This window comes from Polypterus senegalus, chromosome 2, assembly GCF_016835505.1.
Source record: "Polypterus senegalus isolate Bchr_013 chromosome 2, ASM1683550v1, whole genome shotgun sequence".
Taxonomy (NCBI): Eukaryota; Metazoa; Chordata; class Cladistia; order Polypteriformes; family Polypteridae; genus Polypterus; species Polypterus senegalus.
Window position 1 is genome coordinate 86,625,840 of NC_053155.1, and position 25,600 is coordinate 86,651,439.

The 25,600-nt window shown below is 39.2% G+C and overlaps 1 protein-coding gene across 2 annotated transcripts in view; it reads right to left on the reverse strand.

The window, feature by feature from the left end:
- spice1 (spindle and centriole associated protein 1) overlaps positions 1-25,600 on the reverse strand; it is a 52,415-nt gene that overhangs the window by 4,249 nt on the left and 22,566 nt on the right. For both annotated transcript variants that reach the window (XM_039744116.1, XM_039744117.1), the window contains 8 exons: positions 23,971-24,123; positions 22,126-22,379; positions 21,051-21,170; positions 20,235-20,343; positions 16,404-16,562; positions 6,378-6,856; positions 5,992-6,166; positions 1,837-1,933 (listed from right to left, as the gene is read on the reverse strand). In XM_039744116.1, the coding sequence (XP_039600050.1) occupies positions 1,837-1,933; positions 5,992-6,166; positions 6,378-6,856; positions 16,404-16,562; positions 20,235-20,343; positions 21,051-21,170; positions 22,126-22,379; positions 23,971-24,123 (1,546 nt within the window). The remainder of the gene's footprint in view (positions 1-1,836; positions 1,934-5,991; positions 6,167-6,377; positions 6,857-16,403; positions 16,563-20,234; positions 20,344-21,050; positions 21,171-22,125; positions 22,380-23,970; positions 24,124-25,600) is intronic.

Sequence of the window (25,600 nt, forward strand, 5' to 3'; positions counted from 1 at the left end):
CTCTTCTTTTACCTTAATATAAAGTAATAATTAACACATATTTTGTTATGGATTAAAAAAAGAAAAAAAAAGAAGAGGAGAGGATAAGGTAAATTGTTCTGCTACTGCTTCAATACCATTTACAGGTATAAGAGAAAGGAAACATTTCTAAGCAGCCTTATGACCAAAATAAATAAAAAATAGCTTTTCAAATACTGGAAAAACATTTGTAGTGGGTTAAATATGGAGGGTATTCCACAAAGTGGAGCTGAATGCAGGGAAGGGACAGCATAACAACCAAGTCAAAAAGGACTGAGCTATGGAGACAGCATGAAGAAACTACATATAAAAGTGGTCCTTTGTTTTCAAGCAAAACTAATTTTAAGATTTAGAAAGTACTGTCATATTAGACTATTTTCTATACTAGTGAGCCTGCAGCATCTAACAAATGTCATTTAATATATAACTTAAATAAAAATGTACACTGATGCGGCAGGTAACTCTTTAAATGATAGGGCTTACTATTGCTAAAAACAAATTTAAAATATTCAGCAGCTTGTTGATCACGTGATGGGTTGAATGTTCCAACAGTGCTCCTGTCGCTAATTTTAAAGTGTTTAGCCTTAAGAAATGGACCTTTCAAAATCAGAGGGCTACACTCCATTGCAAACAAATCTTGCCTATGCAGTCACAGAAAGGAATCTCATTAAAATAAATAAATAAATCAGATGCTCACCATTAACTGGTATGTACTCTAGACTCCTAACAGGTACACATGCTGGAGGTTGTGAAAAAGGTCTTTCTTATTAGCCCAAAAATTGAACATGCTTTTTTCAGTCCTAAGCCTCAACTTTACTAGTATGAGGACCCTCTTAATGAACCAAGTGTAGCAGATATTAATGCAACTGTATATTGTACATAAAGCACTGGCTAGGGTCAACTTAAGATGTATGGCACCATAAAGGACACATTGCATCTAAGAATAACCCAAAAGGTCAAACTGATGATGTTTTTAAGTGTGAAATTAATTGGCGGTGTCTAAATTAGATCTGAAAGTAACATTTAAGAATACGATATTCATTTCGGGTCATTTTTGATGTCATTTGAAAAAGACCACACACCAACATTACATATGATCCTTTAAAAATAATATATTTGGCAAGCACTTCTGTAAAAAGTTGCAAGTATCCCTAAACCCCATATATAAAATTCGGCTACCAGAAAGCTTACCTGGACTACCAGGTTTACAAAGCCCAGTAGACTACCATATCCATTTAGAAATTGCTTACAAAATAGCTATGCAGTGCTGCCAGTGCATAGGAAAAAGTGTTGTATATCTGGTGGCAGTGTTCATTATGGTCAGCTAATGTACCACTCAAATGAAAATACTGCAAGGTTTTTTTAACTGTGTCTTGAAATCACTCATGCCAGAAATTGATAGCAAACCATGTTACAGTAGGCATCCATGAAGATTGCTACAGCTCTGTGATGTCATGCTGGACTTGTAAAAACATAATGAGGCGCTGGGAAAAAATGTTTGCCTAAGCTACTGCACTGCAACATTGCAGGAAAATATTCAATGAACAAGATCACTAGTGAACACGGCAGATCTTGCTGAGGAAAAAAAACACTTTTGTAAATTTAGCCAATGAACACTAGTTACTACTACAGCTAGAGAAAATATTTTTGAAACAGTTTATAAATAAAACATAAATCTGTTTAGTAACAATATATTTTAAGCCCATTTGAAAACACAAATGTACACATTTGGATTACTATTAACTTGTGGACTGAAAGTTTCCTAAATGACTACATCTTCCGCAGGACAGCTAATAAATGCATTTCTGAAAAGCATACCTTCTGTCACTGGTTATGCTTAGGGATGGCATTGGTGTAGCTGCAGAGTCCAAGTTAGTCAATGGAATTGACACATCAAGGGACTTAAATGCATCCTCTGAGTAAAAAAGAAAGTGACAGTGATTCAGACTTCCCTTCATTTAATTCAGAATGGGTAAAATGTTATTTTAAAACACTGGAGAAGCTACAAAGACAGCTTTAAGTAATATAACTCAACAAGATTACTAAATTAATCTGTAACATAAAATGACATAAACATCACTTATAAACATCTCAAAAGCTTAGCAGTAACACTAGTTTGTCCCCTCATATCAGGGACTGCCCAATGAACATAAAATGTTATAATTAATAAATATATGCAGAAATGAAAGTTAACATGCAACTAAAAGGTCAATTATATGTGTTTATGGTTTCAGAAAACAGAATGATACAGCATAACTGGACAACATTTTAACACTGAGCACACAATGAACAAAAATCGTCGCACCAAATGTCAATTATTGTATGGTATTGTACAGTAGTAAAAAGACACATTAGAGATTCAGACTTTGATATCTATGCAATGGTTAAAAAATATCTACCTTGTCCAAATCCGTCAAGGATATCTTTTCATTTACATTTAGATTTATCTGTTTGGCTGATGCCTTTATCCAAAGCGACTTACGACATTTGAGATTCAACAGATTACATTTCTTTGTTTTTCCAGTTGGTGCACATGTGGGTGACATGCTCTAGGTCACACAGTATCAGTAGCGATACTGCACCCATAATTTCAGTGTTTCAAGTCCAAAGCCTTAACCGCTATACCAAACTGCCTGCCTTTTCACATTTAATTATGTTTGTACATCGATTCAAAGAATTAGTTTTTAATGGTGTTGATCAATATGAACAGATTTATAATGTTCTAACATAACACACAAATTCTCCAGTTCCTTCCTAATAAAGTAATGTATAAACATAAAATAATTTATTTTATAGGTATTTTTCAATCTCTCTTAAGTTAAAATTAAACAAGAGACACTATTGTCGAAATAATTTGCAGAGGGTCAGCTCAAGTTGGACGGTTGGGAGACAAAGTCAAAGAGGCGAGATTGCGTTCGTTTGGACATGTGCAGAGGAGAGATGCTGAGTATATTGGGAGAAGTATGTTAAGGATAGAGCGATAAGGATATAGAGGAAAAGAGGAAGGCCAAAGAGAAGATTTATGGATGTGGCTAGAGAGGACATGCAGGTGATGGGTGTAACAGAACAAGATGCAGAGGACAGAAAGATATGAAAGAAGATAATCCGCTGTGGCGATCCCTAACAGGAGCAGCAAGAAGAAGATGACGTGTTTAGGATGTTAAAAAATACAGCTGCATACCTGACATATGGATCATGTGACACGAGTACATTGAGATTTTACTTGTGGATGCTTTGATATTGTTTGCTGCACACAACACAGGGTGAGTAATAGCTAAAAATGATAATTTTTGGGTGGAGTGTTCCTTTGGTGAATAGAGGCACAATTTTTAATGGTGCTGCTTTGCAGTTCAGCCAAACTGAGCTTGATTTTGAGTGTGCTAAGGGGTTTTCTTTTCTTCTTGGGGTTTTCTTTGTAATTTCCTCCCAGACTGCCGAGTTCTGAAAATGTTTGGCCTAAGAAAATGTATTTGTCAGAATGCCATACATTTAACACTTGTTATATGTTACACTAAACAGAGCTTTTTGGACTTACAAAGTTAATAAGGAAATTCAGAAAAAGTTACAGAATATGAAAGAATTTCAAATAAAACCTCAATTCAATTTATATACTATGTACGCTTCTTATTATTCTAACTAGGACAGCTAAGGTTTCGGATATTTTCAGAACTGGCAAAAAAAAAACAAAAAAAAAACAAACAAATACTGTATAAGCTTAGAAAGGAATAATTTTTTTGTGTGTGTTTGTTCATAATTCTATAATAAAAATAAATGTGTATTCCATTGCATTGCAATTACAATTCAGTAAGATAGATATGTTTCAGTTTCATGAAGGACAGTAAGTAACTCAACTAATTATTTAAAATATTTACATATTCAAGAAGAATGAGGACTTTGTTGTAAACAAACAGTGAATGCTTCTGCTTTAATACTGTACATCAGAGTTATAATAAATGAAGTAAGATTCTGCCACTTACCTTTAAAAATGTAATTCATTACCAGCGATTGAATTCTGACTGACATTTAAAAATATTTAGGACAGCTAATCAGTATTTTAGGCAGTACACTTATCAGAGGGTATAGGGGCTAAAACATGGGATATTTGGTTAACAGCTAGGGATATTTTTTTATTAATAAGTGTAACACCACAGTAAAAGCTAACATATGAAGGGCTCTGACTGGTCCCAGTGGTGCACAAGATGGAGTGGTTAGTGGTTGTAGTGTTTCAATTAGAAAGCCTAGTTTTCCAATATTTGCATTATTGCTTTACTTTTGGCAGCCCTACTTCATATATGTATATACAAAACATGTATATATTGTGTTTCTTTTTATTGTTGCTAGTATTGCTTTGTGAATATACTATAGGTTTACATATTTTTGTGTGTTTTTTGTATCTATTATATTTAAGGAAGAGGGGTCAGTTCAATAGTACATTCTTTTCTGAGCATGCTCCCCAGCTGTTAGAGAGATTTTTCTAATAATATTTGAATAAAAATACATGTGATCAGGATGGTTAGGATTAGAAATGAATACATTAGAGCTCAAGTTGGACAGTAGAGAGACAAAGTCAGAGAGACGAGATTGTGTTGGTTTGGACATGTGCAGAGGAGAGATGCGGAGTATATTGGGAAAAGGATGTTAAGGATAGAGCTGCCAGGGAAGAAGAAAAGAGGAAGGCCTAAGAGAAGGTTTATGGATGTGGTGAGAGAGGATATGCAGGTGTAACAGAACAAGATGCAGAGGACAGAAAGATAAGAATAATAATAATAATTTTTTGCATTTATATAGCACTTTTCTCACTACTCAAAGCGCTCAACAATTGCAGGTTAAGGGCCTTGCTCAAGGGCCCATATGGAAGAAGATGATCCGCTGTGGCAACCCCTAACGGGAGCAACCGAAAGAACAAAAAGAAGACAGAAGAACAAGAGCAAAATTTTGCTTAAATAAACATTCCAATAATTTTGTCTACTACCACAGGACAGTGATGATTCCTGGCTAAGCAACAATTGATTTAAGGCCAAAACAAGAGACCCTGAAAAAACCAACAAATACCCATATTTTACAGAAAAATAAAATCAAGCATGCAGCCATGCAATCTCCCTTTTACATTCAGCCAGAGTTATGCTTCAGGTGTAAAGGATCCCTGATCAAATATTATAAGGCTCCATAGTAAGCATTCACTCTGAAACTTCAATTCCTCACTACAGACTCAACTGAACGTCTATGGTGAAGCAGCATTAAATCCCCTCCCCTGGTCACTTCTTGCTAAAATACAATTGGAATCAGCAGTGGTCTTCATTTTTGGTAACAGGGTGCCAGACTACAACTCTCCCATAGTCCTGACACATTAGGATCACCTGCCCACTAGCGCCAGGTGCTTCTTGTAGACGTTTGACAAACTTCCTTGGTAGCTGCTGTGTCACTTTCCCTTTAGCATTCTATGTTTCCAACTAGGCCACAACTCTCTCCCCCCTTCTCCATTTTCTAGGGTAGTGACCTTGCCTGTTGAATTTCTAAGGCAAACACACATAAATGGGGCTTATTATCCTTAGTGCCTTCTGTCTATTTGATCTGCTCTTGCCAGTGTATATAAACAGTGCATTCTGGATATTTTGAAGGGGACTGCACACTGTGCTGTATCACATTGATGAATAAATAATACGGAAAACTAGTATAACAAAGCTGTGCCATTTTTATCATAGAATAATACTGGTAAACTCAACATTAAAGATGTATTAGTGATAGCTAGTCATCAGTAATTATCTGTAGAAAGCAAAATTTTGGCAGAGTGTCTAATTTTCAGACTTACATTTTTCTGCAACTATTTTGGACAAACTACTTGTCATTACTAAACTGTTTTGCCCTTGTATTTACTTAGCATTTTGTCCAATCAATCAATATACTTTGCAGCTAAAACGTGGATCTGAGCCATCACAACTTTCTTTGATAAAAAAAAAATAAAAAGCCACTTACCAGAGACCCAGTACGTTGGGGGAATTGGTGACAATGGAGGAGAAACAGAGCAGGCAGAAATTCTTTTCTTCTGCTCATTTAACTCCAACAGTTTAGCACGAGCTTCATTACTTTGACGATTCAGTTCTGCAATGCGTTGCTCCATACTTAGTATAGAAGCAGCAGGTAACACAACCTGCAAAAGAAAGGGAGTCAGCTTTTGTACATTAAAATAATTTGGGTATTAAGATGCTCACTTATCCTAACGGCTGTGATTCGGATAGTTAGGTTAAAAAACCAGCATCCAGCCTTGGTCACAATTATCTTGACACTATGAATTTTTATAAGCTCACAATGTACCCTAAATATATATGTTTCCTTAGACATGTGTCACCATAGGTAAATACCTTTTCTTTCTGGAACATTCTATTTTTGGCTTGACTACTATGTTCTGCTGAAGTCTGAGTTCCAGTTCGTGTTGTTGCTTCAAATGTACCAGATACAGGTTGAAACAGATCTAGCTGAGCTCGGATAGTGGAATTCTGCAGTGAGAGTGCAGCAATATTACTCAACAATGACTCATGTTCATGGGCAACACTGTTCGGGACAGCTTCAAAATTCTGTACACCAGCTTGAGACATCATGGCACCATTTTGCATATGACCCAATTTTTGAGTATGGTCTTTCTGAGGAAGACAGCTATAAGAAGAGTCACTGCTAACTGTTTCCAGGTCTTCATACGGTTTGAAGCATCTCATCTGTAGATCTTTTGGGTGCATCTCTACCCAGTCTTGTCCAGCTTTGGAGTATTGTTCCTGAATCAAAGCTTGTTCAGTCTGTAATGGCAGAATGCCATTTGGCTTTCCAGCAGCAAACACTTTCTTTTCTGAAATGAGAAATATAGCAGTAGGATCATACAGTACAAATATTTCTTCATGTAAACACTGAACCCAATTAACTCCAAGATGAATTGATTAAAACTCGTGTATAGTATTCAAAGCCTACATTATACATATTTGAATGATACTATACTGCATGCAGTTCATTTAGATCTGCTTAACTACTGTGATAACCATACAAACCACCATAACATTCTATTTAGCTTTTCAAATACAGTGCAATTTTTAAACAATTTACATGCACATTTTTCATAAAATAATTACATTTATAACAAAAATTCTGAAAAGTTCTAGGTACAAAAAAAACTGTGTTACAGTTACAATACCGAGCAGCTTCTAGCTGTGCTCTCAATTAACCTCTAGCTTAGTCTAATACAAAAAGATAGGAAGATCAAATGTATTCACAGAATCATATCAGTCTTCTTATCTTTAAGCATTGTACAATATATAACATCTTGTAGCCTGCAATTCTGTTACAAACATGCACAGAACCACAAAAGCCTGTAACAGAGAGCTGATTAAAGTATAAAATGCAGGTTTATGTCCAAGTGATTACTGCTAGTACTGTAATTATTTTTAGGTTATCACACATTGTACCTAACATCATGAAGCTAGCTAAACAATTAACACTAGAATTACCAGAGTCGACGAAAAAACTCGTAAATCGTAGCGACTTTTGTCTTGTAAATGTGCCGATAAAGACAAGCAGCAAGCAGCCTGCTATTCCAACCCAAAACCCCCCCCCCACCGCAGAAAGTGCACAAAGATCTACCAGCTCATGCCTTGATTATCTGGGAGTGAAGTGCTGGAGTTTTAGAGTGGAAATAATAGATTGTCATTTGGAACACATGTATTTCAGGTGTGTTCCGTTTCTATAATAATCTGTGTAAACACATTGTTAAAACAGAAGTTTTTCATATTTTAGTAATAAATGACAAAATGTAGGCATAAACTATATAATGTGTGAAGGCTGAAGTCCAAAGATCAAATAAACACTTTCACAAAAGGTTCAAGGATGATACAACTGCTTTCGTGGCGTAGCGGTAACAGTTGCTGACTTGTAATCAAGAGTCCTGACTGCCTTCTATATTTACCTTTTTCAATAGTGAGCTACTCTTACAGTATTGTTAATATTATACAATAAACACATACATTTGGTTTATGTTTGTAACAGCCGGTGTAAATTTATAGCACTTGTAAGAGTTAGCTTTTTTTTTCACTTTTATTCTCTCACTCACGATCATGATACATACTACCGCCTAAACCCTCCAACCAAAGGGATCTGATGCTGTTACATTTTATTTGAAACTGGGAATAACTGTAGATGTGAGTGGTGTTTTGAGGCAATGGAACACATTCTCTGATCTGGATGGATAAAAGCTGACACACAAACGCTGGTGAATCTGCCTGCTTTGTATCTTATCGTCACTTGAATTTTTTTTATTCAGTTTTATTGAGTGTTCCTGTTCACGCTGAATTAGTATGCACCTGATGGTCCATGATGTCAAAGCCACACTGACAAACAACAGAGACATATGTATATATGATATTTGGAATAACTCATTTTATGACCGGCATAGTACATTTCGGAAAACATTGTGGCCCGGATGCAACATTATTCATATTCATTCGCATAACATCTTGCGGTTGTAATCAGTGACCGCATGTTTTTTTTCTCCTGATGTTGCCAGTCCCCACATGTTGCTGTATGGTGGTGTTTCTTTTGTACATTGCAACAGGTACATGTCGTAAACATAGAAAGGAGGGTCCTTGGGTGTGTGGGAATTGTTAATATTTGAATCTGATGATCTATACTAATAAAAGGCAAAGCCCTCATCAACTCACTCACTCACTCACTCACTGACTCATCACTAATTCTCCAACTTCCCGTGTGGGTGGAAGGCTGAAATTTGGCAGGTTCATTCCTTACAGCTTCCTTACAAAAGTTGGGCAGGTTTTATATCGAAATTCTACGCGTAATGGTCATAACTGGAAGCAGTTTTTCTCCATTTACTGTAATGGAGATGAGCTTCAACGCCGGGGCGGAGTTTCGTGTGACATCATCACGCCTCCACGTAATCACGCAGTACATAGAAAACCAGGAAGACCTCAAAAAAGCGCTCAAGAAAACATGCATTATATAATTGAGAAGGCAGCGAAACAATAAGAAGCGAGCGAGTGACATATACAACCATATTCATGAGTTCTGCTACTTCGGAAACAAAGCACGATGTAAACCTACACTTTAAATTAAGTTCATAGACAGGCTGCGCTGGCGTTTGTAATTTAGTGCCTGCCCATATAAGGCCGTCCGTCAGCGGCAATCCAATAGCAAACTGCCACTAAATATTCACGGGTGAAGGACTGTGCTTATGGAGAGGAAGATGAGATGGTCAGGGTGGTGTTTGACACAAACTCAGCGAAACTGCGAGAGAAAGTTTTAAGTGCCAGGACTAAGGTAACATTAAATACAGCCATGGACATAGCACGAGATGGCACCAGCACAGCTGGGAACCTTCGATGCATGTACACCGAGCGCTCACGTGAACTGACGAGTGCACAGATAAAAGCAACAGTTCCAAAGAGCTGAACAAAACCGAATTACACAATTGAAAAGGCAGCAAAAATATGAAGCGCCTGATACATATAAGCATATTCATAAATCCAACTACTGCGGAAACAAAGCACACTTGAAAAAGTCAATGTCCCGCTAAAGGAAGACAGTGTAAAAAACCGTGCATGCAGTGTGTCAGGTCTCAGATAAAGAAGAAGACGAGCTGTTTATTGATGCAGTAAGAAACGAATCGATGAATGAAACCTGTCATCTTTACAACGATTGACAAACACGGAATGTAACTTGAACACAACACATCCTACAAATACGAACCTGATTGAAAGAAATAATGATAATCAAATCCTTGATGACAGCAACACTCAGTAACACTCACAAAACAAATACTGTATATTGACAGTCATGTTACGTTATTTTTAAAATGTTCCCTTTTTTTTTCTAGCTTTTTTAACACACTACTTCTCGCTGCGATACGCTGGTATATATATATATATATATATATATATCCCGATCTACATACTCGAATAATGGATACTTTATTCGCCATCAATGATTGTTTTGGTAAAGCCATACTCAGTGTATTCATTAGATGAACGGTAAAAAGTAAGAGCGAGGGAGGATGACTTATTGAGGCATGCAGGCTGTAGTGCGCCAACTCTATCTGAATTGCGCGATCACATTTGAAAAATATATCTTTTCAAGTTCTATTTAGTCCATATGTGTCAAACTCAAGGGCAGCGGGCCACATCCGCCCGGCGTAATTATATCCGCCCCGAGATCATTTTATATACTGTATTATTGTTATTAAAGCCCGGTATATGAAGCGCTGGTAACACAATAAACTACAGATCCCATAATGCAGCGCTTCAGCTGCCTTGCGAACACTTACCGCGTTAATCAAGTCTACCTTATGATGCTGCAAGTTATTGCGAAGCTAGCTCACACGATGCTGAAGAGAAAAGTTGATTCTGAAAATAGAGCCTTTAAAACCGATGGGAGGCTGAGTATATGTTTACTGAACCCGTGTGTCTCATTTGTGGAGCTAATGTGGCTGTAATTACAGAATTTAATCTAAGACGGCACTATGAGACAAAACATCAGGGTAACCTGAATGCAATGCAGAAGATACAGAAAGCAGCATAATTAAATAAGAATCTGACACTTCAGCGGACGCTTTAACCCGTGCACAATCACAAAGTGATTTCAAGTGAAGCTGCTTTTATGGGAGACACAAATGCACCAGTTCACCTTGCCCCACTTTCCCTGTTGCCAAGTAATGTTAAACCAAGTCGTCACTACGGTGTTCCCAAATACGCACTTTGCTGATAAACTGAGCGCACTGAGTTTGCACGGCGCTTTGGTGACTTTGAAGAACAAAAAAAGTCCGTCTACATGCGGCTCGAACCTTGTGCATGTTGGTAGCACATATCTGTGTGAGAAGCTCTTCTCAGTGATAAAGACTAACAAAACAGCACACAGGAGTCGCCTCACTGATGAGCACCTGCAATCCATCCTGAGAATCTCCACAACACAGAACCTCACACCAAACAGAAACGAACCTGTGGCCAAAAAAAGATGCCAGGCGTCCAGCTCTAAAATGACATATGAGCAAAGACAACTGAATGATTTGATTTGTTATTGCTGAAAGGAACACATTTTATTTATATTTCCAGGTTTTGTTATGCAGCATGTTCATATTTGAATTTGTATAATTTTGACAGGATATATTTTTATGGAGAGCAAAATCTTTTGGGATATTTAAAATTTAAGTTTATTTTTTATATAAAATTACATAAGAGTAAAGAAATTTGAATGTTTGTTCTTTTAACGTTTACTTTATTTCTAACTTGTATAATTTAGACAGGATATATTTTTATGGAGAGCAAAATATTATAAGTTGTTTAAGGTTTGAGTTGATTTATTCACGAATAATATTCCTGTCTGTTTTTACCATTCCTACCAAAGATATTTCTGTCGACTAAATAAAAATTCCTTCTATTTAAAATTTAAATAGAACTTGAACAAATACTGATAGTTCATAATATCCACGCAGACTTGCACGTAAGAGCGGGAGTCATCCGTTTTAACAAGCAGCGTATTGCACTGATACTGAAATAGCTGTGTGTGTATATATGTAGATATGTATGTATATGTATGTATATATATATATGTATTTGTGTGTATATATGTGTATATGTATAGATATGTATAGATATGTATATATATATGTTTATGTGTGTGTGTGTAATATATATATATATATATATGTTTATGTGTGTGTGTGTGTAAATATATATATATATATATATATATATATATATATATATATATATATATATATATGACAACAACACTCATCACTCACAACAGTGACAAAACAATTACATTGACAATCATGTTACGTTATTTTCAAAATGTTTCCTTTTCTTTTTCATTGCTTCTTTAACACACTACTTCTCCGCTGCAAAGCGCGGGTATTTTGCTAGTTGCATATAGTGTGGAACTGACCGTTCTGTACTATTCTTTCCTCTGCATGTGCTGGAGTACAAAAGAAACACCCAAATGCACCCAAAAGTGGACCCTGGCAAGATCGGGAGAAAAAAAAAAAAATAAAAAAAAAAAAAAAACACACGGTCACCGATTACAAGCACAAGAAGGCATGTAAATGAATATGAATAAAATGAATAATGTTGTATCCCTCCTTGAACCGTCACCTTATCGTGGTGGAGGGGTTTGCGTGTCCCAATGATCCTAGGAGCTATGTTGTCCGGGGCTTTATGCCCCTGGTAGTGCCACCCAAGGCAAACTGGTCCTAGGTGAGAGATGAGACAAAGAGTGGTTCAACAAACCTCCGATGAAGAACAAAAACCTTGGACGACGTTTTCCCTTGACCCGCGGAGCCAGGCCTGGAGGTGGGGCTCGATGGCGAGCGCCTGATGGCCGGGCCTCCACCCAAGGGGCTCGGCCGGGCACAGCCTGAAGAGGTAACGTGGGTCCTCCTCCCATGGGCTCACCACCTATGGGAGGGGCCAAGGAGGTTGGGTGCAGTGTGAGTTGGGTGGTGGCCGAAGGCGGGGACCTTGGCGGTCTGATCCTTGGCTACAGAAACTGGCTCTTGGGAAGTGGAATGTCACCTCTCTGAAGGGGAAGGAGCCTGAGCTAGTGCGAGGTCGAGAGGTTCCGCTAGATATAGTCGGACTCACCTCGACGCACAGCTTGGACTCTGGAACCAATCTCCTTGAGAGGAGCTGGACTATCTACAACTCTGGAGTTGCCCCCTGTGAGAGGCGCCAAGCAGGTGTGGGCATACTTATTGCCCCCCCGACTTGGAGCCTGTGCATTGGGGTTTACCCCGTGGACGAGAGGGTGGCCTCCCTCCGCTTCGGTGGGGAAGGGTCCTGACTGTTTGTGCGTATGCGCCGAACAGCAGTTTGGAGTATCCACCCTTTTGGAGTCTCTGGAGGGTTGCTAGAGGGCATACCTTCTGGGATTCCCTCGCTTTGCTGGGAGACTTCAATGCTCACGGGCAATGACAGTGAGACCTGGAAGGGTGTGATTGGGAGGAATGGCTCCCCCGATCTGAACCCGAGCGGTGTTTTGATATTGGACTTCTGTGCTCGCCACGGATTGTCCATAACGAACACCATGTTCAAGCATAAGGGTGTTCATATGTGCACTTGGCACCAGGACACCCTAGGCCTCAGGTCGATGATCGACTTTGTGGTCGTGCCATCGGACTTGCGGCCATATGTCTTGGACACTCGGGTGAAGAGAGGGGCGGAGCTGTCAACTGATCACCACCTGGTGGTGAGTTGGCTTCGATGGTGGGGGAAGATGCCGGTCAGACCTGGTAGGCCCAAACGTGTTGTGAGGGTCTGCTGGGAACGGCTGGCAGAGTCCCCTGTCAGAAGTAGCTTCAACTCCCACCTCCGGCAGAACTTCAACCACGCCCCGAGGGAGGTGGGGACATTGAGTCCAATGGGCCATGTTCCGTGCCTCTATTGTTGAGGCGGCTGACCGGAGCTGTGGCCGCAAGGTGGTCGGTGCCTGTCGTGGCGGCAATACCCCAACCCGCTGGTGGACACGGCGTGAGGGATGCCGTCAAGCTGAAGAAGGAGTCCTATAGGACTTTTTGTCCTGTGGGTCTCTGGAGGCAGCTGATAGGTACCGCAGGCCAAGCGAAGCGGCTTCGTTGTTGCTGAGGCAAAACTCGGGCATGGGAGGAGTTTGGAGAGGCCATGGAGAACGACTTTGGACGGCTTGAGGAGATTCTGGTCCACCGTCCGCGTCTCAGGAGGGGAAGCAGTGCAGTGTCAACACCGTATATGGTGGGGATGGTGCGCTGCTGACCTCGACTTGGGCTAGGGTCGGTGGGGGAGTACTTCAAGACCTCCTCAATCCCACTAACATGCCTTCAATGAGGAAGCAGAGCCTGGGGACTCTGAGGTGGGCTCTCCCATCTCTGGGACTGAAGTCACCGAGGTGGTCAAAAAACTCCTTGGTGGCAGGGCCCCGGGGTGGATGAGATACCGAGTTCCTTAAGGCTCTGGATGTTGTAGGACTGTCTTGGTTGACACGCCTCTGCAACATCGCATGGACATCGGGACAGTGCCTCTGGATTGGCAGACGGGGTGGTGGTCCCCTCTTTAAAAGGGGACCGGAGGGTGTGTTCCAACTATAGAGGGATCACACTCCTCAGCCTCCCTGGAAAAGTCTATTCGGGGGTTCTGGAGAGGAGGGTCCGTCAGATAGTCAACCTCGGATTCAGGAGGAACAGTGTGGTTTTCGGCCCTGGTCGCGAACAGTGGACCAGCTCTTCACCCTTAGCAGAGTCCTGAGGGTGCATGGGAGTTTGCCCACCAGTCTACATGTGTTTTGTGGACTTGGAAAAGGCATTCGACCGTGTCCCTCGGGAATCCTGTGGGGGTGCTCGGGAGTATGGGGTACCGGACCCCTGATAAGAGCTGTTCGGTCCCTGTACAACCGGTGTCAGAGCTTGGTCCGCATTGCCGCAGTAAGTCGAGCCCGCTTCCAGTGAGAGTTGGACTCCGCCAGGGCTGCCCTTTGTCACCATTCTGTTCATAACTTTTATGGACAGAATTTCTAGGGCAGCCAGGGTGTTGAAGGGGTCCGTTTGGTGGACTCAGGATTGGGTCACTGCTTTTTGCAGATGATGTTGTCCTGTTTGCTTCATTAGGCCGTGATCTTCAGCTCTCTCTGGATCGGTTCGCAGCTGAGTGTGAAGCGGCTGGGATGAGAATCAGCACCCCCCAAATCCAGAGCATGGGCCTCAGCCGAAAAGGGTGGAGTGCCCTCTCAGGGTTGGGGAGAGATCCTGCCCCAAGTGGAGGAGTTCAAGTATCTCGGGTCTTGTTCACGAGTGAGGGAAGAATGGAGCGTGAGATCGACAGGCGGATCGGTGCGGCATCCGCAGTGATGCAGGCTCTGCATCGGTCTGTCGTGGTGGAAAAGAAGCTGAGCCGTAAGGCAAAGCTCTCAATTTGCCAGTCGATCTACGCTCCTACCCTCACCTATGGTCATGAGCTATGGGTAGTGACTGAAAGAACGAAACCGCGAATACAAGCGACTGAAATGAGTTTCCTCCGCAGGGTGTCTGGGCTTTCCCTTAAAGATAGGGTGAGAAGCTCAGTCATCCAGGAGGGGCTCAGAGTAGAGCCGCTGCTCCTCCGCATCGAGAGGAGTCAGATGAGGTGGCTCGGGCATCTGATCAGGATGCCTCCTGGACGCCTCCCTGGTGAGGTGTTCCGGCACGCCCAACCGGGAGGAGGCCCGGGAAGACCCAGGACACGCTGGAGGGACTATGTCTCCGGCTGGCCTGGGAACGCCTTTGGGATTCTCCCGAAGAGCTGGAAGAAGTGGCTGGGGAAAGGGAAGTCTGGGCCTCTCTGCTTAAGCTGCTGCCCCCGTGACCCGACCTCGGATAAGCGGAAGAGGATGGATGGATGGATGTTGTATCAGTGCCACAACATTTTCCGAAATGTACCATACCAGTCATAAAATTAGTTATTCCAAATATCATATATACATATGTCTCTATTTTCTGTCAGTGCGGCTTTGACATCATGGAGCATAAGGTGCATACTAATTCAGCGTGAGCTGGAACACTGAATAACAATGAACACTCAATAAAACTGAATAAAAAAAATTCAACTGACAGTGAGATACAAAGCAGGCAGATTCACCAGTGTTTGTGTGTCAGCTTTTATCCCTCCAGATCAGAGAATTTCCAGTTCCATTGTCTAAAAACACCACTCACATCTACAGTTAGTCCCAGTTTCAAATAAAAAGTAACCGCGTCAGATCTGGGGCGGGTGTTGTATTGTGAATGTGACAGAGAATAAAAGTGGAAAAAAAAAAAAAAAAACCCTTTTACAAGTACTATACATTTACACCGGCTGTTACAGACACAAATCAAATGTATGTTTTTATTGTATAATATTAACAATAAAAGCAGATCACTACTCAAAATGGTAAATTTGCTGGGGAGCTGGTTTCAAACTCACGACCTCCAGATTATAATTCAGCAGATCTTACCGCTACACCACGAAAGCTGTCGTATTATACTTGCAACTTTTATGAAAGCTTATTTTATATTTGGCCATCAGCCTTCACACATGATACAGTTAACGTCTACATTTTGTTATAGCAGGCTGCTTGCTTCTTGGACTTAGACATATTTACAAGACAAAAGACGCTAACGGAGAGGTGCGAAGGGATTTAAGGTGGGCAGAGGTTTTTTTGTTGGCTCTGGTAATTCTAGTGTTAACTTTTATGATGTAACCACATGGTCACCTTTGGCGTTGAATGAAGAAAGTGATCCCTTCAGGTGAAAACAGATAGTGCTACTGAAATTCTCAAACTATATTCAAATTACATTATTAGATATATTACCATTTTGTACTTTTTATGTTACGCTGGAGTTGAAAGACTTGAATTCTTACCAGAACGGTTTGCATGCATTTTGGGGCTGTCCTTCTGCTGCGGTGGAGACAAAAGAACTGCAGGCTGAAACTGGTAGTCTGTAGCATTTCGCAGACTGTTAACATCTACCTCTGGACTGTCTTGAATATCTGTCTTCGGTATGGGGAATGGTTTCTCCTCTAAAACAAAAACCATTAAAATATTAAACCAAAAGACACTCTGCTGTTATGCTTATGTTACACACAGAAAGTGGCATTGTAAAAACACAGAAAAGATAAATATGTGGAAAGACAGTGACTGTGTACCTTTCCATCAGAAACCTTAAGTTAAAGATAGCCCAAAACTAGCATTTGAATACAGAACTACAGCAGTGCTTGTCCAGTAGAATTCAGAAACATTCATTCATTCATCCATCCATCCCGCTCTATCCTACTTACAGGGTCATGGGGGTCTGCTGGAGCCAATCCCAGCCAACACAGGGCACAAGGCAGGAAACAAACCCCGGGCAGGGCACCAGCCCACTGCAGGGCACACACACACCAAGCACACACTAGAGACAATTTAGGATCACCAATACACCTAACCTGCAGGTCTTTGGACTGTGGGAGGAAACACATGCAGGCATAGGGAGAACATGCAAACTCCACACAGGGAGGACCCGGGAAGCGAACCCAGGTCTCCTTACTGCAAAGCAGCAGCACTACCACTGTGCCGCGCATTCAGGAACATCATACTGAAAAATAGTTTAGAACTGATGATTGAAACTTTAACAGTGATTAATTAATCATAATTGTTAATCATGCATTCAAGTATATCAGTTCAACTTAACAAAATGACAAATTATTGTCTTTGTTTAGTTTAGCTAGATCTCAGTGGAAATGTGAGTATGAAGGTAGAAATCAAACCCTACAGGATGCTGAAAGTAAAATTAGATTTAAAGAGGTTCCCTATTCCTGCTCAGTGTATTTTTTAATTGAATTGTGAAAACAGTGAACAAGAGACAAATGATAAATTTGATAATGATAAATCAAAAAAGAACAAGGAGTCAGTGCACTTATTTGTACATAATAGGGTTATTTTCTTACTACAATTTATAGATGCTTAAATAAACATTGTTCTTTATCACATAATTAACTATTCTCACAAGCTGTTTATGATTCACAGTTGAAGCCACAAACAAAAAAAAAAGGTGAATGTGAATGGTGTTGGCATGTGCATGGAAAGGACAAACTCAGCTTCTCGTTGTTCACATCAACAATAAACTGGACTGGTCTGAAAACACAGTGACACTGTACAAGAAGGCCAGAGCAGAGTGTATTTTCTAATTAGACTCACTTTTGATGAGTGCAGCAAGCTGCTGGAAATGTTCTACCTGTTCATAGTAGCCAGTGTAGTGTTCCTGGGGAAGCAACCTCATGTCAAAAGAAACACAATGTCTGAACAAACGTATCATGAAAGTCTGTTCCATCACAGGGCGAACCCTAGACACACTGGATAATGGAAAAATGGATGCCATCATGAAAAATCCCATCCATCCCCTCCAGTATGCACTCTCTTGGTGCATTTTTAGCCACAATCTCATTCCACCATAGTGTGCTAAGAAGTACCCACTGTTATCAGGGAATTAACTGCTTCCATCCAATGTACTCATTAACTTTATTGTTATGTATTTATTTAGTTACAGATTGATTAAGTGATTGGCTGCATTATCTATCCTGTGAGTCTGTATCCTTGTTTTTTTTTATGCTTCTGCTGCTGCATACATCTGAATTTCACCATGGGATTAATAAAGTTTATCTAATCTCCACAGCAAACAACTGCACTCATTTACGAAGCTAGAAGTGGAGGTACAACTGATGGTATTTCTAGGAAAACAGTTTAGATAGAGTGATAACACATGCCAAAAGCAGAAGTTGTACTCCTATACTAGAATCCCAGCCCTGAAAAGAACCCCTTCCACCACTAATGCAGAATGTTTCCTATTAAGTTTGATTTTTTAAATCACTTTACAATGAGTGAGAGACAGATCACTTGAGGACACAAATGGATTCTACTTCCCATTAATTTAAATTGACATTAAGTGAATCTCAACATCCTTCCCCTACCAAATTTGGATAGTATGCACACAGAGAGATGAATATCATATAGTCCCTAATATATACCGAGATAACAAAAATGTTAAGAGGCCCAGCTTGTTAATTTTCAAATTGCACTAATGAATTCTTGGTAAATTGTTAAAAAGCTCTGGACTGTTCTATGCACGAAAATTATCTTTTTACAATCTTTTTGTAAGATATCAAAACAGTTTTTTCTTTATTGTGTTGTCTCAATTATAATATTATTAATACTTTTAGATTTGGAATAACCATAAATCCAAAACTATCTGATAACTAAACAAAACTTTTCTCTTAAATCTGGGTGCAGAGAATTTCCAAAACATATGATAAAGTGAGACTGGAGCTGGAGAACATTGTTTATAATTTGGGTTTGCACTGGATAAATTTTGGATAGTCTTATTAGATAAGAAATAATACAGTTTTAAATGAATTATACCACTGACTTTGCACAAACTAGTGAATAGAGTATCCTGCAAATGACTGAATTCCATTAACTATCCAAGATTCTAAACAAATGTTGCCATGGATTTCTTAGTGGTGAATTCTTCACGGTTGGTACAGTCTAGAAATGCTGCCTTCATTTTAATATTTACTAAATAGTATAATTTGAGCCAGGTTTCTTTTAACAAAAGGATTACATTACTGTGCAACTGGAAGAATGCATTGTAGGCAATTGATCAAATAATGCAAACACATTGTTAGATTTCTAAAAAGTCTAGGAACCAAGTGACTTCCATAAATTAAATACTATAGAGGTTAAGGATGGCTAGAATATTACTACTGTACACAGAAATAAACTGCAGTAACACCTTAGTGTTTCCTACAGTGATACCATATTTTGAGATATTTATGAACCACTAGATTACTGGGAACTTCCTGATAATTAGTAATAACAGGATCACAAAGCAAAGCATACAGAGAACAGCCTGTACAACTGCTAAAGCATTGGAACAAAGTGGCCTGAACACTTTTCACTTTGTCAATTGGGGGTATTGAGTGTTACCTGATGAAGAAAAAAAAAAAAAAGACTGGCTGTGCCCTTTTAGTTTGCTTTACTCCAGCCTCCTCTACAGCGATCTTTCATTCAGTGTGGATTCATTTCAGAAAGTAATTGCCAAGCCCTATTGCTGACATTATTGATTGCTGATTATCAGACGTGAAGTGCAGTCTATTCTCTGTAGAAAACTAGATAAGAATAACTGAAAAAGTCACAAATTAATTTACTATATAGAAGCTTATTTCACCTATTCATTCATTTTCATTACTTTGGAAATATATATTGCCCATGGATTGATAATGGAGACGTGTACTAAAGAATGTGTACTAAAGTGAGACAGAATAATAAGCAAGCACATAGCATGCAATAAAAACTGAACCCACGTTAAAGGCAGCGCTTGAAGTGGAACCCACTTCAACAGTTGCAAAAATAATTAAAAAATTAAAAAGTATGCTTCAGAGTAACTGTTTAAAGTCATGTAATACCTCATGAAGAAAATCATTACATCTCTTATGAACACCCCGAATCAGGACAGATTACTCCAATTCACACTTTTTGCTCGCTGCACATTTGATTATATTCATTATAACAGAAATGATCAGAAAATACTTCAACTATTATAAACAAAATAAATTATAAATGTAAAGTCACACTGTACAATAGTCAAGACATCATAATATGCGTGTTGTTACAGACAATACAGTATTTATCTATAGAAAACTTTGAAAAATTCATACCTGCAATATGTAAAGATTTCACTGAACTGTTGCCTGTAAATTTCTTTAATTCTTCTTTCAAAGAGGTTAACTGCTCACTCATACTTGACATCTGCTCCTGAAACCTGGCCTACAAAGAAGAAAGAAAGCAAAGACCTATTTCTAGTACAGACTAATACTTTACTTCCTTCCTAGAAGCATTAGATGCAAAGTACCACCTTAGTACAGGGCACAACTTCTCACAAAGCCACAAATCATATAGGACCAAATTTGATCCATTAAATCAAATCACAGTAACCTGCACCAAGTACCTGGAGATTGAAAAAAAGCTTATTTTGACAAACTGAGAAAATATATGAACTGCACAGAGAAAGTGCTTAATTGTTCTGCCTATCAAAATAAAATGTGTCTAATTTGTAATGTTTCATGCAAAATATAAATGACAGACTAGTAAACAGAAGAATATAAATTTGAATTAGACTTATCAATCATTTTTCCAATCATTCCAATTAAATTTGATGCTTAAAGAGACTCATCCCTCATGTTAGACACCATACTTAGGATTTGCAGACTGCAGAAATCCATTTAGAAAACCCATTAAACAAAAACGTTGCTATTAATGCTTTTTGACAGAATAAAACGAAGAATGTGTTTATTCTGAGATTCTGATACTCCATCTCCCCCTAGAAAATATGCTGCAGTATTAGCAAAAAATGAAGGCTTAGCATATTTACCAGTAGGGACAAGATTCTCCATTTGATATTACATTTAATCATGATTGAGCTTTGAAGATCAAAACAGACACAATGCCTTTGTCTGTAAATTAAGATGACCTACCTGAATGGCTATATTCTCCTCCCTGATAGAGAGCATTTCAGCAGTCATTGCATCAATCAGCATGCGCTGTTCTTCTGTCCTTTGAGATAAAGTCTCTCGCTCTCTTGCCTCTTGCTTTAGCTGTCAGTGAAGAAAGACAACTCAGAAAGACAGATTACATTCTTGGGGGCTTTGCATTACTCTCACATCACACCTTCATTTGGTGACATAGGTAGTTTTTTGTTCTGAGGGCATTTATTTATAGGAATAATTTCAGATGAGTAACAAGGAAGTAAAATAAAACATACACCAATAAAGCACATGTAATTCATGCCCTTTCCTTCCTAAAAAAATAAATTTTTATGTGCGTGAGCAGATTCTCCATCTCATCTAGCTTCTCATTTGCCTATTGTCTTCATCCAATTCCCTTTTATCCAGACAGCAGTCTTTACTGTACTCTCTGAACATTAGAACACTCTAGACGAGAACAGGCCATTCAGCCCAACAAAGCTCGCCAGTCCTATCCACTTGTTTCCTCCAAGAAAACATCAAGTTGAGTTTTGGAAGTCCTTAAAGTCTTAATGAAAGTCCCTAACGTCTCTCTGCTTCAGAATAGTACGACTGCAGCAATAAGCATCTATTTACAGCTTAATCATTATCTGCACCAAGGAATTCCCTAGAATCACATTCTATGCTCCTATAGTTGGTAGTATTTCTTCATGTATAATTGGGTACTAGGTAATGGCATCTTTGAATTATTCTGCTTTTATTGTCTCTGCAACACCAAAACATTTAAAGGACAGTACTCAGAACTGCCGCCAGACTGTCTACCATTGCATAAAAAACTGCAGGAAAAGAAGTCAAAATCTGGCCCAGAAATGCAACCCTTGGGCAGGTGAACCTATGAATACTAATAAAGTAGTATTCAATTGCATCTGGATGCAACAACTTCTGTGAGCCCCAATAACCACTCTAACATATTTTCAGGTTATAAAGTAGAAGAAAATCTTATTAAACTTTTTTTTAAATGTCTGCCAGGCCAACTTTTAATCAAATAGCTGCTATAAAATAAGCTAACAAACAATACATTTCATACCTCTTTCAGATGATGTACCAACCTACGCAGTGTGTAAACCAAGGACATAGAAAATCCAGTTAACCCCTGCTGCACATCACTTGGGATGTCTGGGCTATTCCGTCGTTCAATGTCACATAATTCTCGGTCCACTTCTCCCATCATGTGCTGAAGCATGTCTAGACTTGACACATTTCCATTCATAATGGTCCCATCTATATGTTGGCTCCCTGTACAAGACTTTGAACTATACAAGGATGATAAGCATTTTTTACCTGAAAAGAAAGATGCAAACTCTTACTGTTAGTTGCACGAATAATGTGCCCGGAGAAAATGCAGGAATTCAACAATGTTCGCTTGTCCAGAAACGCAGTTGTGCGGCAAAATGAAGATTTGCCAGCTAACTTAAAACATCAAGTGTCAGATAAAGCTTGTGCTTTTGATTTTTACTCAATTGCACGTGATGAGAGCATTTTGTAATACAATAAATGAAACCCATTAATGGAGAGCTGTGATGCTGTTTTTTCTTTAAGCATATTAAATTATAAAGCATAATTTATGGTTTATATTTATAATTTCAGTGGATTTACAACAGGTTATTATCCTGGCAGCAGAATTTTGAAGAAGTTGTAAGCAATGGATATGTTTTTGTGGGATGCCAGATAGAATAGCATTTTAATAATCTATACGTGAGGTGACTATGGCATTAACCAATACTTCAGTACTGTGTTGCGTAAAAACATGATGAAGTCAAGAAATGTTTCGGAGATGGAAGGCAGTCAGAGAAATGTTACTTATATGGGAGGAATTATTTAATAATAATTATTATTATTTAATAATTATCATTATTAGTGTATAAATGGATATAAATAATTGTATTTAAAAGATTCGCCAAAATCTGTTGTATGTAAACGATACTGTTTTAAACGTTATTGTTTTTGCATCAGAAAACCCGATTTCCAAGTCTACCTGTATTAGTTTAAATGGCACTTTTGCCACTCGCAATAGGGCGGACACGCTGACGTATTGTGTCGACTGGGCAACAAAGTGAATGCGGCGTCTACCTATCTATGTCTATGACACAGACTGCACAGACACTAAGAACAGAGACGTAGCTTCCTGATGCCCTTTTTATGATATCAGGCTGGTTCCACTAGTCTTTATTTTATTAGTTCTCCTCTCGCCCGCCCACCTCTACATCCTCTTTGCTTGTGAACTGCCACTCCGCTCCCGCTATTAGAATGTACAGTCCCCTCTCGCCCGCCCACCTCTCCATACTCCTTGCTACAGTATTAAGCTGCTCCGCCATCACTATTACCATGTACACCCCCCTCTTGAAAGCCCACCTCCCCATACTCTTTGCTTGCAAACTCCACTTCGCCTTGTCCCCGCTATTAGCTTTAGCATCGAGTGATCGGCAACATCCCATCCCGCGCCTCTATCCTCTCCACTTGCGATCCTGCTTCTAAAATAGTTGCCCATCTGCCTGCTCATCCCTTGCAATCTCTGGAGATCATTAGATCTGCCTGTGCCTGTAGATTTGCAGCTGGAATCTCACAATGTCATGCGAGATGACAGCTGGGCGCTCAACTAAATTAGCTGGGGGGAGCATCCGGCTAAAAGACGCTAGGGAGAACACTGCCTGTTCTACACAGTCCACAAGTACAGGTACATAAGAAGATAAAAAAAAATGTACAGCAGAAAGGTGGCTGTAAATCATAAAAAAAAAAAAAAAGTTTTAAAAATCCAGATAATCAGCATGTGAAATACTAGACATGCATATTTCTTTGAAAGCAAATAAAAGGAAAAAATATATGCGCCAAGGATCCCTTTAACTTTTTGCATTTTCCTGCATGGTATACTAACCTTTCCTCTTGTTTTGTAGGTTTGGATTTAGGACCTGGTTAAACATTTCAGAAGTTGCTGTAGATGACAGTCCATTTGGCAAAGACCTTTTCTCATCATCATTAAACCATCTGGACCGAACTCGCTTCACAGCTGAAGTAGCATTCAGAGCACCTAAAATAATAAATTAGATCTGTAACACTGTGTTTTATTTTAGAATTTGAACAATTATCGGGTTGTTACTAGAAAAGTTTCTCCTTCTTGTTCATTGAACTCAGGAAAACTAGCTGTTAGGAATAAAGTTACAAATATTTAGTTTCTCAATACAAATCTTCCTAAAAACAATGACAATTAAGGGGTTTCATAAATTAATTATTAGTATAATGAGTTGACCTCCTTTAATTGTCTGGCACCAGCTACTCCACTACACAGTGCCAGCAGTCAGTGTGCTCTAATCCACTGTGCCAGCAGTCAGTGTGGCAGCTCTCAGTGTGGCTTATGTGAATCACATTAGGGTAATTCAGTGTTAAAAGTAAGTTCAATTATGATTCCTAACACCAAACGACTTCTAGCTAACGACACAGCCACAGAAAAACAAAAATGAGACAGCATGGATAAAAACAATGAACGAAGGCGCCTACAATGCACTTCTGAAACACCAGAAGCAAAAGAGGCACGGCTCCAAAAAGAAAGAGCTCAGGTATCGGATAGGCATCCAAACGAGACAACAGAACAACGAGAGAAGCGTTTGGAAGACTTGCGCAATTGTTCATCACAAAGAATATCAGAAGAACTCCAAGGACAAACCATGGACAAAGTAGGAATTTACCTATCTGAGCCTGTATTTTGATATGGACAATTTTATGTTGCCTTTTCAAGAGTCCGGCGTTCATGCGACGTTAAAGTGAAGGTTTCAACTACTCCATACCAAGCAGAGCTGATTCAAGGACAGGAAACCATCTTTACCAAAAATGTTGTTTATAGGGAAATTTTTGATTAACTATTTTGAATTTACCATTGCATGAATTTTTTGTTTCCAATTTACTTTATTTAAACATTTGCACTCCGATATTTTTTTTACTTATGAGTGCAGCAACTCAGACATTTTGGACTTAAATGATATAACAATTAAATTTCAATTTTAGTTTTAATAAATTGATTAATTTTAGTACAAATATATTTATTTAATTAAATGAAAACTTTCCCAGGACGTTCCCACCCTCCATGATTTTTCATCCCTACAAAGATCGCAGGGAACAGAAAGTGATTGCCATTCTTGGATTTGCAATTCTTTACAGAATCAGGGGTTTACTGGTTTCTTCTAACAGCAGAAACCATGACTCACAAATGTGTGTTTTCTCTTACAGGTAATAATTACAAAATAGGTGTTATGTGTACACTGAATAACCTAAGTAACATTCATTTCTGCCCACTTACCTAGACAGAAATATGGCGGTAAAGAGTTAAGTGCTATGGTGCTATTTGTTATTCATGTGTTTTTACTCATTTTGTGACAGCGTTCTACAAATCACTTGTTAACTTCCCCCTCTTCAATATTAATCTATCTATTGTCTTCTATCATAAAAATTTACAAATCTCACTGAACTATACCATCAGGCCGAAATGCACTAAGTGCTTGCACTTTTTGTGT